Source organism: Mesoplodon densirostris, chromosome 7 (genome assembly GCF_025265405.1).
Source record: "Mesoplodon densirostris isolate mMesDen1 chromosome 7, mMesDen1 primary haplotype, whole genome shotgun sequence".
In the NCBI taxonomy this organism is placed as follows: Eukaryota; Metazoa; Chordata; class Mammalia; order Artiodactyla; family Ziphiidae; genus Mesoplodon; species Mesoplodon densirostris.
The window spans coordinates 103,519,839-103,538,837 of record NC_082667.1 but is presented as its reverse complement, the minus strand read 5'-3'; the positions used below and the strand labels follow the sequence as shown (position 1 = coordinate 103,538,837).

The 18,999-nt window shown below is 38.0% G+C and overlaps 1 protein-coding gene across 2 annotated transcripts in view; it reads right to left on the bottom strand.

Annotated features, from left to right (window-relative positions):
• ZC3H12C (zinc finger CCCH-type containing 12C) overlaps positions 1–17,867 on the bottom strand; it is a 70,686-nt gene extending 52,819 nt beyond the window's left edge. The window contains exon 1 of one of the 2 annotated variants that reach the window (XM_060104556.1): positions 17,534–17,867. In XM_060104556.1, the coding sequence (XP_059960539.1) occupies positions 17,534–17,557 (24 nt within the window). In that variant the 5' untranslated portion in view covers positions 17,558–17,867. Of the gene's footprint in view, positions 1–17,311; positions 17,398–17,533 lie in introns of those variants that run through there. The other variant, XM_060104557.1, reaches the window with a different exon arrangement.
• Between the last annotated feature and the right edge of the window lie 1,132 nt (positions 17,868–18,999).

Below are 18,999 nucleotides of genomic sequence, written 5' to 3'. Positions count from 1 at the left end.
TAATATCTGATTTACTGGTATTCTGAAACGTGTACCTGACCCCTTACTATAAGTTCTAGGGTAGAGTTTACTCCAGCATGGGGTCCAAAGAAAAGAGGATGAGCAAGAGAGAGATCTTATAATTTATGGATATAAGAACCAACACCGGGCTTCCCTGGTGGCGCAGTGGTTGGGAGTCCGCCTGCAGATGCAGGGGACAAGGGTTCGAGCCCCGGTCCGGGGAGATCCCACATGCCATGGAGCAGCTGGGCCCGTGAGCCATGGCCGCTGAACCTGCACATCCGGAGCCTGTGCTCCGCAACGGGAGAGGCCACAACAGTAAGAGGCCCGCGTACCACAAAAAAAAAAACAAAAAAAGAACCAACACCATAACACACCCTCTCCCAAAAAGTATCCAAATATCCTGGACAAATTACACAACTGCTCTGTCTCAGTTTCTTCAACCATAAAATGGGGATAATAACAACACCAACAGCACAGGGTTGTAATATATATATATATATATATATATATATATATATATATATATATATATATATATACACATATATATAATAACTTAGAACAGTGTTTGGCACATAGTAAATATTAAGTATTATCTTAAAAGTTTATACTAAAAGTGAAATTTCAGTACAAAAAAATAGAAAACCTGATTTTCATTATTTTATGTTCTCATTAATATAATTCTAAAGTTCTGCCTTTGTTCATAATCTCAGAACATGAATTTTGTTAAATTAATAAAATAATTTAGAACAATGTTTCTCAGAGGGAAAGGGGAATGACATTTAGTTTGGAAAAGCCAAACATACCTATCCATTTTTGTAAGAAAATTTACTCAAGATTTAAGTGTCATGGAATACTTTGGCTAATAAGGATAATTAGAAGACAATAGTATCAATAACTATGAATATCTTTGTATGGTGACACATCATAACTAGACTTATCCTGGTGATTGTTTTGAAAAGTACAGAAATATCAAATCACAATGTTGTGTAACAGGAACTAACATTGTGTTGTAGGTCAATTATACTTCAAAAACAAACAAACAAACAAAAAATAGGAAGAGATCAGATTTGTGGTTACTAGAGGCAGGGGGTGGGGGGAGGGGGAATTGGATGAAGGTGGTCAAAAGGCACAGACTCCCAGTTATAAGAGAAATAAGTACTAGGGATGTAATATGTACAACATGATACAGATAATGAACACTGCTGTACATTATGTGTGAAAGATGTTAAGAGAGTAAATGCTAAGAGTTCTCATCACAAGGAAAGATTTTTTTTTCTATTTTTAAAATTTTGTATCTATATAAGATAAAGGATGTTCACTAAACTTACTGTGATAAGCATTTCTTGATGTATGTAAGTTGAATCTCTATGCTGTGTACCTTAAATGTATACAATGCTTTATCTCAATTATATCTTGATAAAACTGGAGGAAAAACATATTCAAAAAAGAAGATAATGGTAGAAAGCTTAGTAAGGAACATGAGTATAAAAATGGCTGGGAATCAGTAATTTAGAAGAAATACATTGATCTGATGGTGGGCAGAAGTGAAGGGATGTGGGAGAAAATGGAAGTAAAATTAGAAGAAATTATAACAAGCACCTGAAAGGAAACAAAGGTTTTTTTATGGAAAATGAGAAAATACTTCTTTCAGTTTAGCAATATAGATGGTGGACTGTGCAAAATTATTTTAAAATAAATGGCTGTAGACAAAGATCAGCCATCGGCTCCCACCTCTCTCATAATCTCATTAACTTTTAATAAAGTAATAAATTAGTGTACTTTTAAGAATTAGCTTTCTCTTAAGATCTGTAAGTTACTATCAAAAAATTAAAGCCATAATAATTTTCTCCCTTAAATAATTGTTATTTAACAAATCTTCTATGAAAAAAAATCCTATGACTTAGGAATCTATATTCTTGATAGTAATATCATTAAATATGGAGTAATTTAGTTCTTACAGCATTTTTACAGATGTTAGCTAGGTGATCAAATTCTATCTTAAAATGTATACAACTAATACATTTTAAAAGTAATACTCTGATGAAACAAACGCAGGACAACAGCAGCCTGGTCCATGGTTACCCAATCAAGCTAAATCAGAGGTTAAGCCAGTATTCAATGAATTCATGTATTCACTCAAGAAACATTTATTTGAATGCCTACTATGAGAAAGTGACATTGAGTGAAGAAGATGAGAGAGGGTACAAACATGAATACAGTTGCTACCCTAAGGAATATAAATTTACTAAAGAAACCAAATAGATGAATACCTATACAATATAGCTCATGTCAAAATTAATGCTGTTAATAGTGATATACCATAGAATACAAGAGACAAAGACATTGGCTCAGATTGGAGAAGGTTCTGAGAGGCAACATATAAGCTGAGAACAGAATGATGATGATGACACATTCCTATATATACTATGGTGTATGTGTCTGTGGTAGGGCAAGATGGGGAGTGGGGTAAGGTAGGGAAAGAAAGGATTTTTGCCCAGAGAAAACAGGATCAAAGGCCCAGAGACATGAAAGATGATAAAATATACAGAATACTGTGAGATTAATACTGCTGTAGAAGAGGCTAGAAAGTTAGGATGTGGTTAGTTCATGGAAAGTCTTGAATGCCATACTAGTGTTTCAACTTTGTTACTGGGAAACTACTGAAGGTTTTTGAAAAAGGGAATGGTGTATTTCCACCCACATTTTAGAAAGGTAATTAAATCAACTATAATATAAAATAAAAATTAAAATTATCGATAACAAAAAAGAAAGGTAATGGGGAACCACTGAAAGTTTCTGAGAATGTGAATGATGTGTTTCTAACTACATTTTAGGATGGTAATTCCAGCTCTGTTAGGTTTGAGGGGGCAAGAAACTCAAAGAAGACAAGTTAGGAAGGTATTATAATACATAATGGTCTAAGCAAAATGTGACTGGTATCTAAAGTTATGCAGAAAAAAAGAAACAAATAAGAGATACTTTCTAAGATGAGCCAATGGGTCCAGTAAGGATTTGATACTAAAGACAAAAGAGGAAGGAGTAACAAAAAATAACTGATGGCACCAAATGATACAGATACACTGCAGAATGACTGAGGACATTGGGTAAAGGTGATTAGTGACCACTGAGGGAGCTTTTTTGGAGATTTGAAGACAGGTGGGGTGAACAGGCAGCTGCTCCTAACCAAATTTTTATGCCATAGATCCTTTCTCAGTCTAATGAAGGCTATACACCTCTTTTCGAAGTAATGCTTTTACATGCATAAAGCAAAAACAAAGACTGCATTACAAAGAAGCCAATTATATTAAAATAGTCATCAAAATATGTAAAAATGTGATATAGTAAAATATATGCCTTTTATTAACACATTAAAATAAGATGTAGCAGCAGACCTAATAACTACCATGATTTTGAAGTAGTTAAAAGTAAAAATGATATTTCAGAGTATTTACTTCAACTGTAACATGATAGGGAAACATTTATGATTTCTGTGGATGACACAGTCATATATGCTGTTATTAAAATTGGACTTGTTGCTTACATTCATAATTGAGGGAAATGGTAAATTTCAATCAGAGGGTATGAATATAAATACATAATTTTTTTCCCATCCAACATCACAGAATGCCCAAATTCTATCCATGGACCCTTTGGGGAACCACAGAACACAGGCTAAAAACTCCCAGTTAAGGAGTAAGTGTGTGCTGAAGAAGAGATGAGAGCATATGTATTCTTTTAACAAGTTTGGCAGGAAAGGAATAAGATATAGAAAGATATTTTGGTGGGTAGGGAGGGTAAGTTTTTTTTTTCTTTCTTTCTTTTAAGAACTTAAACCAGGAGAATGGATTTAATGGGGCAGGAGAGAAAAAAGGTATGCCCACCTATGTATGAATTAAAGACTGGGAATAAATAAAAGGACAATAACTTAGAGGAAAAAAAAGAAGGAATAGCGGTGAATTGGGAAAACAGAGTTGGTTCAATGAGGCAAACGTTGTCTCTACTTTAGCCTCTAATTCTCGGTCAAAATTAACCAGCCTACCACCCTCAACCCTGCAGTCCTTTCCCAGCCTCCACAAGACGCAGAAGGCCGGGACTGACTGGGGTGAAGAGTGAAAGGCGAGGACAAGCACCGCCGGCAGGGAACCACCAATGTTCAGGAGCAGGAAGTGCGTTCTTGTTGCTCTTCTGCCTCCTTTTCTAACGCATCTTCAGTCTTCTTTCCCAGCTCTCAAGATACCTAGAGGCTTAATGCTGCCACTTGGTCGTCTAGATACTCCCAGACTAGTTGCTCCGTCCAGTCTCCCTTCCCGCAAAAATCAAAACTCCAAAAGAAAGATCAGTGAGGGTACTGTGATGTTTATATGATTAAAGTAATTATTAAATATTTAAGTATGAAAGATTCTTGAGGAAGGGGCATAAGTACAATGGATACTCTAAGGATGGCTTGTTAAACCAAGTGACTATTTATTTAGATAAAACGATTGATGAAAGATTTTTAAATATAAGAATCTTAGCGTAATCCTGGTCTCTGGACCTCCTTCCTTGTCGGCACCTTTCCTCCTCTGCACTTGTGTGTGCATGTGTGTGCGTGTGTGTGCATGTGCACACATGTGCATGGAGAGAAGGGGGTGCAGGGAGGACAGAACGACTTACTGCATTTCCCACTCTTGGAAGAGATTCTTAAGCCTTTGGGTTTAGTAAGCAAAAAGCTACTTCATTGGGAAGCAAATATTTAGCAATAAAACAAATTAATCAGTCTTTAGACCCAGTATTTCTATTTATTTTTATTTTTATTTTTTTGGCCATGCCATGCTGGCATGTGGGACCTTAGTTCCCCAACCAGGGATTAAGCCATGCTCCCTGCAGTGGAAGCACAAAGTCTTAACCAATGGACCACCAGGGAAGTCCCTAGACCCAGTATTTCTAAAATAAATAACTGATTGTTTTATTTTATCTTCTGATTATTTGTTTAAGAGATAATACAGAAAGTTGTGGAAGAGGTTAGCACACATTGAGAAAAAAATTATTTCAGGATTTTGATCAAATATAAATCCATGTTGAACTGGATTAGCTTATATTAGGTGTTTATCATAAAATAGTATTCAATCTATTAAAATGCACATAAAACTTAAGTACTCATTTGCTATCAAAGTGGGAAATAAACATTTATGATCTACTTGTTATTTTGAGGAATGCTCAGGCCCAAGACTCAGCACCTGGTAGCACTCTTGCCAAATTGGCATTCTGGCTTCTGGCTATCACTCAGGAATCCCAAAGTGTTTTCTCTACCTGCCACATCTTCACTCAGGTGCTCTCCCAGCATGGGATGGTCTAGAAGCTAAGTTACAGCTGTCAACCTGGCACATGCTTCCCAGTCACCTAAGCTAGCAGTTAAAATTTTCTACATCAACCAAACTCACAGAATTAATTTTGTGAAATTTTTTCTTATAAGCCAACTCCTGATTTTTTTTTCAAAATCACACTTATACTACCTATTCTAAACCTAGTCTCTCTCCTAGTACAGAAAAATTTTCTAATTTGTGGATCAGTATTTGACTTCAAACATTAGCTGCCTCTGATTCCCTACTGAGGTTCTTATTTAAAAGGGAGGGATTAAAGACCTTAGGACCTAGCAGAGCCTCTATTTAATGTAATCAAAAGACCTGAAAAAACACTGAAAAATAGAAAACTTAATGGGAAATAAAAGAGCAGCAATTTAAAGCATTTTGTTTTTCTTACTTATAGGGATCACTAGAATTGTCCATCATCCATTTTAAAGAATGTGGAGTATTTTCTATAATTCTGTCATTTCTCTTGGCCAATTTATTCATCCCATCCATAAACAGGTCAGGAAAGAAGAACTAATTGTTATTTCCAAAGCTTTACATTTGGGGGGTGAGAGTATTTGAAAGATGCACCCTGAAATACTATAAACTGGTAAAGAGCATAGTAGGGCCCATGGAAAAACAGAGTTGCTGGCTCAACTTCCAACCCCAGGAAATCCTAGAACACACACAGAAGGGAGCACACAAGGGCCAAGAGGTGTAGAGATCTGCAGGCAGAGATGCCCCATTTAAGGAACTCAAATACTTTTCAAACAAACTTAGAAATCAGCTTATTTTGAAAGTTACACCATCCTATCCTTACAAAAAGATGACAAAAAGCCCTGACAATCTAAAGCTTTAGATTTACTTCTTTTATCCACAGGCCTTAAATGATGATGATGGCATTAAATTCCAGGGTATATGCATATTTAATCAACAACAGCAACAACAATTAAAATGGCCCTTATCTGAAGTACTCACAGAGTAATTGCTAGGGACTTCTTGACTTCAAAGATAAGATACAGAGGACATTTGCACTCGACTGACCAACTTTTTCAAGGCATTTAGGAAAAACTCAAACATAGAGAATGGAAGTATACTCTGACTATGAGACACAAAAATGAGAAGTTAGCATCTGATACCAAAAAAAATTTTTTTTAACCCCTAAAACTCCCAATATCTGTACATTAAAACTCTCTTCCAGATAACCCTTAAAAGAAAAATAAAAAATAAACTTATGGACATTAAAAATGGATGACAATAGAATTATAACCTATGGGATGTGGCCAAATTAATACTCAATGAAAAAATTAATGGTGTAAATGTATTTAATAGAAAAAAGAAATAAATGAATTAAACATTTAAATTAGAAAGGTTAAAATAAGCAAACAAGCCAAAATAAAGGTAGACAAAGTAATAAAATTAAAAGCATAAATAAGTAAATTGGGAAGCAAAAAAAAATGTAGAAATGGTTAATATAATGGAGAGCTGGTTCTAAATATGAATGAATAAATAAATGAATAAATGAATAAGTGAATAACTTCCTAAAAATGTGACCAAGAGGTTGAGGAACTCTATAAATTAACAATACAAATATAATGTTCAATGAAATAGAAGGGATTCTTTGCATAAATCTTTATGCCAATAAATAAGAATCCATAATTGAAGCCGACTTAAGAAAAGGTTGTAAGTGAATAACCATGGAAGAAATAAAAACTTTGTTAAAGATTTATACCCTCTATTCCATTCCTGACAAAGAATGCTATACCTATTTTTTCTATGGGTGTTTTCTGGCAAAATCCTTTGTTACTGAGATTATTCTAGGGCACCTAAGAACATGGGAAGCATCCCAACTGGTTTATGAGGCTAGCCTAATTATGACAAAACCTAACAAAGATGGCACCAAAACTAATCAAATATATGTATAATCTTACTTATACTTTATACAAAAGTTCTAAATATAAGAAAGGTAAGTTATATAGTATATTCAAATTATAACAATACACATTTAACTAGTAGATTTCATTCTATGATAATAGATTTTTCTAATATTGAACACTGTTAATTCAGTTCACTTAATCATAAGTATTGATTAAAGACTTTCATTGGATGGGTGTGGAAGATGAAAGAGACATGAAGAATCAAGAACTTCTAGATCTTTGGTGTGAGCAGCTGAGAAGATGGTAGTAACATTTAATAAAGTGGGGAAGACTTGGAAAGGGACAGATTTGGAAGGACAAAAGTTCTGTTTTAGATAATTTTGCTTCAGATACTAATAGCTATCCAAGTAGAGCTGTCCAAAGACAGCTGGGTAAAAGAGAGAAGTCAGTATTGGAGATAAAAATTTGGTAGTCATTAGCATGTAGATGGTATTTAAAAATATAGTTTTGCATGGATGGAAAACTGTACAAAAAAGAAGAGAGTCCAGGATCCAAATTTTAGTAACCCAACAATAGAAAGACACTACCTAGATCTGTGAATACCTTATCTTCATATAGTATATGTTGCTATACTTAATCATTTTTTAAAACATGCTAAATCAGGACTTTGGAACAAAAATTATTTAACAAAAACCTTATGATATCACAGGGTGGGTTTCCTGCTAGCCTCTGAAAACTTCAGTTTCAGTAGCACTGTCATATTTGTGATTTGTAAATTATTTGAATCTTTTTGGGGGGTAGTCATTTTCAAACAGTTTTCTGAAAGATGCCTCAGAAGCTGAGTAAGGAGGGCTCTGGGACTATGACCCTAACACTTTATTTGAATAAGGATTTTATTCCAAGGGGCAAATTTGTTTCATTTACTTTAACTAGTATTTTATAAATATAATGTAATAGCAGACAATGGTGAAAAGTAAAGTGGATCTCAAAGTCTGTATCACTGAGAAAAGGATGGAATCATTAAGTGGGTTGAAAGCAGCAAAATTTCAGCCTTACTGACATTTAGGCTTATTTAAACTGACTGTATGTTCAATTTAAAAAGAAGAGAACATGAGTCAAATGCTGAAAATATATTTTTGAAGATGTGCCTAAAAGATACTTAGGAATTTAACAATTTAAGGGAATTCTCCCATAATATATAAATCTATTTTCAAATTTCTCACGTTCAGCTTTTATAGATATTTGCAGGAATATGTGTATGTAAGCAGGGGACACCTATGTCAGGAAACAATAGCCATTGACATTTAAAAAATGAAATAATAAGGAGAAAGACACAGTAAAATAAGAAATAAGCTCAAATGCCTAATATCACTGTTCTATGGTTTCAACCAATGCAATAAGACAAGAAAAAAAAAGTTGACATATTTTTAAAAATTTATATTATTTGGGGGTCACTTATAATATATCCTGAAAATCAAGAGAGTCGACTGAAAAAATATTGGAACTAAGTTCTACAATGTAACTAACAGTATATAAAAGGTGGTTATTTAAAATTGACTAACTTTCCTTTATAAAACCCACTACAAGGTATAAAATATAGGCATACCAAGTATAGAATATAATGAGGTGAAATCTCATTCATAATTAATAATGATAGCTAACATCTCTCAAGGGCTTATACTTCAATGTACATTATTGGTTAATAGCCACAACCATGATATTATATGATATTACCATGATAATAGGTACTATCATCACAATTTCACAAAGAAACTGAGGCTTAGGAAAATATAGAAATTTGCCCATGATCACACAAGCGTCAGAACAGGAACTCATACTCAATCTCTCTGACTCTACTGAAGGAGCTTCTTAGCACAATTATGTCATTCTTGTTTATCAAATTAACAAAGACAGGCTGTGAAGGGAAACTGTGATGGGTGCAGAGAGCGACACACATGCATTTCTAAGAATATAAATTGGTGCAACTTTTCTAGAGGGCAATTTGCATGATCACATCCAGGAATTTGTTTAAAATATATTCATCAATGTGTACAAAGATCTACATACATGGACATTTATCACATTGTTCACTATAACAATAAAAATATTGGTCATACTCTAAATAATCAACAAGATGAGTTTGGTTAAATTACAGTGTTTGAATGTACTGAATGCCATTCAGCCAATAAAAATAATCTTTTAAAAGGATATTTAATGATATAGGAAAACATGGTATATTGAATGAACAGCAAGAAACAAAACTACATATGCATGCAAATTTTTTAAAGGATGTGTTTACATTGACTAGGAGATTTTAAAAAAAATGAAAACATTACCAAAACTTTAAGTTATCTCTAGGGGAGAATTATAGATGATTTTTCACTATCACTTTTACTTTTTCTCTATTTTAAAAATGTGATAAAATAAAAATGTTAAAATATTTAACTTAAAATTTAATTTTAAAAGATAAAACGTAGTCAAAATAATAGAAATGCACTTTGGAAAACATCTCTCCTATTTAAAACTATTTTTTCCTATGCATGATATTGCTAATTTTAACATACTTTATGAACACAATTTTTATGTTACTTAAGGCATTTTTCTATCTTAGCAAAAATAGAAATAATGCCTACTTTATCAAAATAGATAATTTATTGCACACTTCCAGCATTTTAGATCTGTACTAATCATTTACAATTACAGCAAAATTCCAAGAAGTATCTAATACATAAAATCGTCAACTCAGTGGTGCAATTCAAAGAAACGATGACTTAAAAAACATCTAAGTCAACAATGAGGAGGCAGCCTCAATTATATGGGAGAACTGCTCCCTATAAGTATACAAAATAATAAAAATAAATTATAAAGTAAAAGCCAAGATTTGAAACAGACTAAGTCACAGAATAAGGATAAAATTAAGCCCATGTAATTTTGAATAGGAAATGAGTAGATGACTAAGAACAAAGAACAGAAACTAATTTTAGCTTCACCCTAAATGACATGAAGTAATAAATTTGAAAGCCCTTTGAAAAATCTAAAATATAAACTGACATATTAAAACCAATAACAGTAAACTTGATTTTTTAGGTATTTTTCATCTGGTAAGCCCAATTACCCAGAACACAATTAAGAGCCAGTGAATAAGTAGACAGAAAAATAAAACAAACAAACAAAATCTCTGTCTAATCAATTCAGTGAATACTGCTAAGTCATTTTATAATAACATTCACTGCCTTCTATGTGCCAGGCACTTTTATACTCATTAGTTTAATCAGTAAAAACAACTTGCAAAGTACAAGAAATCAAAGAGAAACTGAGTTTTGTCTAAGGTCACAGCCAGTAAAGGACAGAGCTGGGATTCAAACCCAGGTCTATCTGATTGTTAGAGGCCCCAACTACTCTCTCTGAAAGTGCAATTTCTCAGTTCTCCAACCTAGACAATCTGCGAGTCCTAAAGGCCTTTAATTGCTGCCTAAATACTTTTATGTTAGCCATAATATTAGCTGTTGTCATTCAGTTTCACAGTCCATAGCAGTTATCTTCTTCAAATTAGAAGGAAGAAGTGACAATGTCAGCAAGGAACAGTTAACAGCAAGGAGAGAAGACCAAAAATCATTAATATAAATCAACAGAAATCATTGAGTTCTGCTGTTCTCACCATCTTTTTTATTTTTTTAAAAAAGCAAGAAGCATTGCTATTTAGATAGGATAAATCAGAAATCTTGATAACCCCTGTTCTATCACCTGGAAGATAGGTAAAACAACAGTATAAACTTTATACAATTGTTGTAAAACTAAATTAGATAATGTAAGTAAAGTGCTTAATTCTGTACCTGGAATAAAGTTAGTACCCCATAAATGTCAGCTATTATTATGCTTCATAATAAGTGAAGTTATAGGCTACATGTTACTTGAAGGTAGAAAAATATAATCCATGTATTTAAAGTTTTCCATTTAAAATAGTTAAAATGTTTTGTTCTTGAAAGACTTTAAGACTAACTTTTAGAAATTCGCCTTTATAATATCCTTCCCCAGCTAAGTGGGGTAGATAAGGGTAAATGCATATGACCACTCAAGAAATCACATCATACATCCTAAGTTAATTTTAAAATGTTTGGGTACACCAATTGTGTTATTTGCTCTACTGATTACTGCAATCATCTCATAACCATCTACTGACTTTTGTTCACCCTACCACATCAGCAGATCCATTTAAAGAACATGCTTTATGGCCTTTAACAATAAAAACACATTCATGAAGTATCTACTAGGTATTGAACACTGTAGAAGACTTGGGATAAAACAATGTGAACCAGAGTCCTTGCCTAAAGACTACAAATAAGATAAAGAAGATCCTAGGCACAGTATAAGGTACTGTTATAAACATTCTGTATTATCAGTTAATCCTTATGACAAATCTATGCCCTAGCTAGTATTTTTTTTTCTGTTTTATAGATGAAGAGCAGAGACACAGAAAGCAAAAAAGAAATAAAGAAGAAACGGTTAACTATCACCAAATATACAAGTGTTATAGAGGGATTTAAAGTATTTTGAAAACACAGGGGAGTAAACAAATAATTTTGCCTAAAGATGGGTGATTAGAAAATGCTTGTATTTTAAATTTAAAACTCAAGTAAAAATTCTGTAAAGTATAACTACAGGAATAAAAAATAGGAGAGTGTTTATCAAAATATTTACAGAAGTTATTTATGGGTAAGAAGATACTTTTCTCTTTGCTTATTCTTAATCAACCTGCCTACTTTAATATCTTAAAATATAAGTAGAAAAAGGTCAGCATTAAAATTAGATATTAATGTTCATCTAACAAACTGTCAAAAAATTTTACAGTTAATAGTTCATTCAAACATGGAATGAAATCAGCTCTCTCACATTTTTCTGACAGGTGTACATACCAATACAGCTTTTCTGGAAAACTTTTTGGCCATCAAAGACCTTAAAGCTTATTCTCTTTGATCATTACTTCTAGGAAACCATCCTAAGAACACAGGTGCAGAAAAAAAATATTTACTGGGATGTTCAACTAAAGCATTATGATTTTGAGATACTGGGGGAAAACACATGTCTAACTGAAATAGGAGAATGATTAAGTAAAATGATATGCTCTTAGGAAAAAAATGTTTGAAATATTTTTAATGTCATGAGAAAATCCTTAGTGAATGTTAAATGGGGATGGAAAGGTGGGGCACCAAGCTCTATAAACTACCAAGAGAGATGATTCTATTATATAGTTTAAATCTCACAATAATATACTTATTAACATGTATTAGGTTAAAGAGACCTTAATATTTGGTAGTTAGCCTAAGTTGGGACACCTGCTCTGCCATTATTAACTGTGAAACCTCTTGCAAGTTATTTAACCACACTGTAGTTTGGTTTCCTCATCAGGAAAAAAAAAAGTATTGAAATACTTCTTCATGGGAGTGCAGTAAGTATTAGATGCATTAATATATGTAGAGCACTTAGAACAGTGCTTGGCACAGTAAGTGTCACCTACTATTATCAATCTTAACCCACAATGGAGTAAACCCAGTGAGATCTAAGCTGAGGCCTGAATAATGAGGTGTGAGCCAGGCAAAAGATGAGGGGGTGTAGGGGAACAGTGTCCAGGCAAGCAGGAAGAACTTGGGATTTTTATTCCCTATCTACCTTTTTTTTTTTTTTGAAAATTTTTAATTAATTTATTCATTTATGGTTGTGTTGGGTCTTCATTTCTGTGTGAGGGCTTTCTCTAGTTGTGGCGAGCGGGGGCCACTCTTCATCACGGTGTGTGCGCCTCTCACTATCGTGGCCTCTCTTGTTGCGGAGCACAGGCTCCAGACGCACAGGCTCAGTAGTTGTGGCTCACGGGCCCAGTTGCTCCGTGGCATGTGGGATCTTCCCAGACTGGGACTCGAACCCGTGTCCCCTGCATTGGCAGGCAGACTCTCAACCACTGCGCCACCAGGGAAGCCCCCTATCTACCTTTAGAGATCTGATAATTTATCTTAAAGGCAGAATGCTTTGAGTGTTCAGACATCTGCTTATGGGCTTTACTTTATGCTAGTTCACCGGGCATAGAATCATCATGCATCTCTTAATTTTGAAACAATGTGTATCAACATACGAACACACACACTATGACACACTTTTTACAGAACTAAAAATAGTATCACAGGAAGGCAGAACTGCTCAGTGGTTAAGGGCATGAGTTTTTTTTTTTTTTTTTTTTTTGCGGTACTCGGGCCTCTCACTGTTGTGGCCTCTCCCGTTGCGGAGCCCAGGCTCCGGACACGCAGGCTCAGCGGCCATGGCTCACGGGCCCAGCCGCTCTGCGGCATGTGGGATCTTCCCAGACCGGGGCACGAACCCGTGCCCCCTGCAGCGGCAGGCGGACTCTCAACCACTGCGCCACCAGGGAAGCCCCAAGGGCATGAGTTTTAAAGTCAGACTCAAGGGTTCAAACTCCCTCTGCAATTTACTAGATGTGTGACTTTGGACAAGTTATTTAAACTTTCTGTGTCTCAGTTTCCTCATCTATAGAATGAAGATAATAAAAGCAAGCATAAGCATGACATTAGCACATCAGTGCACAATACACAATAGCTATTATTATGTCAGCTATAAAAACCAAAGATGGAGAATTGATATCTCCACATCACAGATCTGAAAGTTATCTTTATGCTGTTGGATCCAAAATACAGTGTGCCACAGCAAAGGAAACCATGAAGTAAAGGAAAAGACAACCTACAGAATGGGAGAAAATATTTGTAAATTATGTAACCGACAAGGGATTAATCTCCAAAATATATAAACAGCTCATACAGCTCAATATCAAAAAAACAAACAACCCAATCAAAAAATGGGTAGAAGATCCAAAGAAGACAAACAAATGGCCAAAAGGTACATGAAAAGATGCTGAACATCACTAATTATTAGAGAAATGCAAATCAAAGCTACAATGAGCTATCACCTCACACCCGTCAGAACGGCCATCATCAAAAAGTCTACAAATAATAAATGCTGGTGAGGGTGTGGAGAAAAAGGAACCCTCCTACACTGATGGTGGGAATGTAAAGTGGTAGAGCCACTATGGAGAACAGTATGGAGGATCCTTAAAAACCTAAAAACAGAGCTACCGTATGATCCGACAATCCCCACTCCTGGGCATATATCTGGAGAAAACCATAATTCGAATCAATACATGCACCCCCAATGGTCCTTACAGCACTATTTACAATAGCCAAGACATAGAAGCAATCTAAATGCCCATCAACAGATGAATGGATAAAGAAGATCTGGTATGCTTATACAATGGAATATTACTCAGCCATAAAACAAGAATGAAATAATGCTATTTGCAGCAACGTGGATGGACCTAGAGATGATCATACAGGAGGCATATCAGCACTTAAAATACAAATTTTTTAAAGAACATTTGGTATTTTTGAAGCCCAGAATCACGATATTTTAGGCTTAAATTTGAATTCCTGATTTAATATGCTTCTGTTATTCACTGACCTTCTTACTTAATATTTTTCTTTCCAACAAAAACTATACCCTTGAAACCATCTTTGCCACCTTAATCATCCACTACTCCTACCATCCGGGGAACGCTCCAGACACACTGGATCACCTCCTCCCTGCTTTCCTTGACTCAGGGTATTCATCTGGAAATGACTCCCACCTTTAAGGCCTGGCATGCCACCTTTCCCAGTGCCTGAATTTCCTACTTCTTTGCTAATGGCATGTAGAATATTCCATCTAGCTTTATGTGCTCCCTGTTAATAATCTCTCTTCTTTTAGAGGTCAGGGTCCTTATACAGCACCTAGATTGATAATAAATAATTATTTGCTGAGGTAATAGAAGTTTACCAGTCTCACATGAGCAATAACTGCCAATTAGTTTACAATCCTACATTCTAATTCTAATACAAAAATGATAAAAAAAAAACCTCCTACTTAAAATCTTATGTTTGCTTCTTTAAAACTGCTATCAAATAAGAATGAAAGTAGAATTCTTTTGAATATATGTAGAAAAGCAATGGAAAGCACTAAAAGGGTATAAAATGATATAAAAATGGTATTAAAACTATAAAATGATAGCAACACTTTTACATCTGTTACAGTAATTAAAATTAATGTAGAAAACATTGTGGTGTGCTAGAATGAAGACAAGGTCACCCAGTTGTAGAATGAGAAAAATACTTAAAAAACACTATACCCATTGAACACTTGGGGTTCAATTTGGCAGATGTAATCCATGAAAACATAGCTCCAAAGAAGCCAGTAGTATAAAATAGGATAATTTTATTACTATAATAATTAAAACAAAAATGTAGTAAAAGGAAATGACTAATAAAAACTTCCATCAGCATACAAACATTCCAAGTTTCTGTTTCCTATCATTTAATATTTTCCATTATAATAAACTAGTTCATTAGACTTTCATTATTAAAAGCAGGTTAAAAAAATAGTGGCCTCTTTTTTGCTGTTGTTTTGTTTAAAAGTTCATTTTACTTTATATATAGAGTTTAAGTACTTGTGTGATGACCAGATGCTAGAGGTAGAAATGTAACCTACTTTGAAAGCAAAATCCATTTTTAAACTAAGTAAAAATATGGAAACATTTCAAATCATAGATACACAGTTACTAGACCATTCTGATGTTTAGGGTATCTTCAAGTAGACAGATTAAGGTAACTTAAAATCCAAATGCCAAATTGGAAGAAAGCAGGTGAATAGAGAGGCAAGTCTGAAATAAGCATCTTCCTGGGGTTATCAACAGTAAGACAATTTTACAAATATTTGGTGAAGCTATCCTTATATTCGAACAACAGATAACATCAAAATTGAGAAATTGCGACTAAAATTAATTGCATATGTGATTAAATAAATGAAAGTCATACCCTCATACCCTAAATATATTAAGACTTTAAAAAAAAATAACACATTACATTCCTACTTCTTGTAGTTCTCCAAAGTCCAAAAACTTGTATGAGGCATATCCACGGTTTTCTGTTTATAATATACATTAGAAAAACTAAATGGGGAAATAAGTGAAGAACTGATGAATTTTCCCAAATTTCTAAATATACTGAGCCCCAAGTATCTCTGCAACTATTCTAAGATGGTTAAAAAAAAAAAAAAAAAAACCTGAATCAATAAGCGCCTCACGGGCCTGGGGATATTCCAACACATTCTTGCAACCAACAGGAAAACTTTCCCTAAATCTGGATTAGTATTTCTTCTCTTTATCACAAAACACAGAGCACAGACCAGGATTGTTAACGGTTACCCAAACGGCAAGAAGTCCAGTTAGAGTGATCAGTACTTGGAAGCTTAGGCTGTTTTTAAGGTCTTGAAGGGGTGAAGGACGAGACAGTTGAGGGAGGGAATGCGGGATTTATTTCTCCAAGTTGTATTTGTAACACCTCTTTGTAGGGAGTTAAACGTGGGGACCGGTCCGGCTAAATGAACGCAGGGTGAAAATGGGAATTTGGCTGGAGACTGAGGGGTGAGGGGACGCGGGGGCAGAGGGGGGTTTCGCCACGGCCCGCCTGGGGGCGGCGGTTTGGCTGGAGGGTTGGATAATAAAAGCTAATGGCTGGGGCTGGATCCGAGCTGTCGGATGCTGCCTCACGCCGCCCCCCCCCCCGCCTCCCCCCGCAGCGCGCGAGGTCTGAGCCCCAGGAGCGGGACTGTGGGTCCGTCTCCATCCGGGGCGCCCGGGTCCGCCTCCATGTTCGGCGGCCGTGCCCTGGGGCGGCCGGGAGTGGACCGAAGCCCTAGGCCGCGGGGCCGAAGAGACCGGCCTCCCCTCGCCCGATATCCCCGGTGGGGCCGGCTCTCCCGCCCTGGAGGATGCGCTGGGCTTTCGCTCGACCCCGCCCGAGCCCCGGGAGCAGCCGGGGCTCAGGGACTCGACTTCCAGCGGCCCGACCCGCCTGGGCCTGGAGATCCGCCGGCGCGGCCGCCCCAGCCCCGGCCCCTCCGCCCGGCGCTCGGGCGCGGCCTCCCGGCCCGCGGCCCTCCCCTCGCCCAGCTCCCTCAGGGCCACTGTCGCCGCTGTCCGCCCCTCCACCCCCTTCCCGAGGGACAAACCTGGGGGCCGCTACCCGGCATGGCCGGCCCCGCGAGGAAGCGGCGAGCCGGCAGCGGGGCCCGCAGCGACAGCAGCCACTTCGGCCCTCCCCGCTCAGCGCCGCGCCCGCCCGCCCGCCCGCCCTCCCCGCCGGCCGCAGCCCCGGCTCCCCCTCCCCCGGCTGGCACCACTCGCCACCCGCCGCCCCACGCGCGCGCTCCCGGATCTGTTGCTCAACCTACTTGCAGTCTCTTCTCATCAGCCATCACCACATGCCCTGGAAGCGGGGCCGCCCCGGGACCCTCCGGCGGGCGGCCGCCTCTCCTTCAGCCTCTGGCCGCCGCTAGGGCGCGGGGCGAGTGGGAGGCTCCCCCATGCCGCCTGCGCGCACACCGGCCACACGCCGGGGCCCCGGCTCGGCCCGCCGCCCGCGCCGCTGCTCCGCGGGGAGAGCGAGCCTGGATCTCCCGCTGTCGCCTCGCCCCTCGCCCCTCGCCCGCCCGCAGCGGCAGCCGCAGCCGCTGCGCCGCTTCCTCCTCCCCTTTCCTCTTTTCCTTCTCCTCCTTCGCCTCGTCTGGAGCTGAGGTTGGCAAACCAGCACCTGCTGCTGGAGATCACCGAGAACTGAAACAGGAAACCCCGAACCCAGGGGAAAACCCGGGAGGCGTGGGGAGGGGTGAGGGGAGCTGCTGGAACCTGTCGGGCTTGGCCCGGCCACTGCGGCCGCAGGAGGTTCCCGCGCCGCCTCTCCTCGCGCCCAGCCCTGGGGTCCCGACCTCCCCGCTCCGCTCCCCCTGCCCGGGCCGGCGGCGCCTCTCGGCTCAGCTACGCCTCTTCCACCCGGCAGTACCACGGATCATTCCCTGGGCAGCAAGGGAATCGAGCGGCTGGCTTCCTTTCCCGTGCTGGTTTGCTTGTTATCAATATTCCGTAATGAGGAAAAACCACACCCGGCATTAGCAAGACCAATAAGGGAATTTAAACAAATGAAGCTGTTGGGATTTTACCCAGGGGAAGGACTTCTTTCAGTAAGGAAACTGGCCTTGCTGGAAGTGGCAACATGTCAAAATTGAGGTGAAAGCCAGGTTGAATCCAGATCTCCTTCGGGAGGTTGGGAGGAGAGCCCTCTGCACGGAGGTGGGCTCCTGAGTTGCAAGTGTGAAAGCACTGAAAGCAGCGGGCCTTTCTACTTCTGTGAATTGTCCAACAACCAGCACAATCTAGGCCAACATTTCAAAAATGTTCAAATCATCTCACTCACCTGCCTGTGGAATTGTCACCAGGCGCCTCACTCCTAGCCTTGGGCAGAATGCATCTGCTTTTGGAGTGAGAGGGAAAGGAATATCTCCGTCCCTGGATTGTGCCTCTACCACGTGCCACAGACCTGGCAGCTGCTTTAAGTGCATTATCTCGTTTAAGTGTCACCACGGCCACTTGAGCTAGGTGTTATAATCCCCTTTATCCCACAGAATATTGAGATTAGAAAAATTTCCCAAAAGTCCACAGATTGCATAGGAAGGATCCAGGTCTGTCTGCATCCAAAGCACATATTTGTTTCAGTGGACCTGAGTTCACACCTTTGATCACACTTTTCACCCTTAACAAAATTATTTCTTGCCTCTCTGAATTGTTTTTAATGAGGGCATACTTGCTTTAAGCATGGATCCGTTGAATCTGATCCATGGGCTGCTTAATGGTAGTGATATCC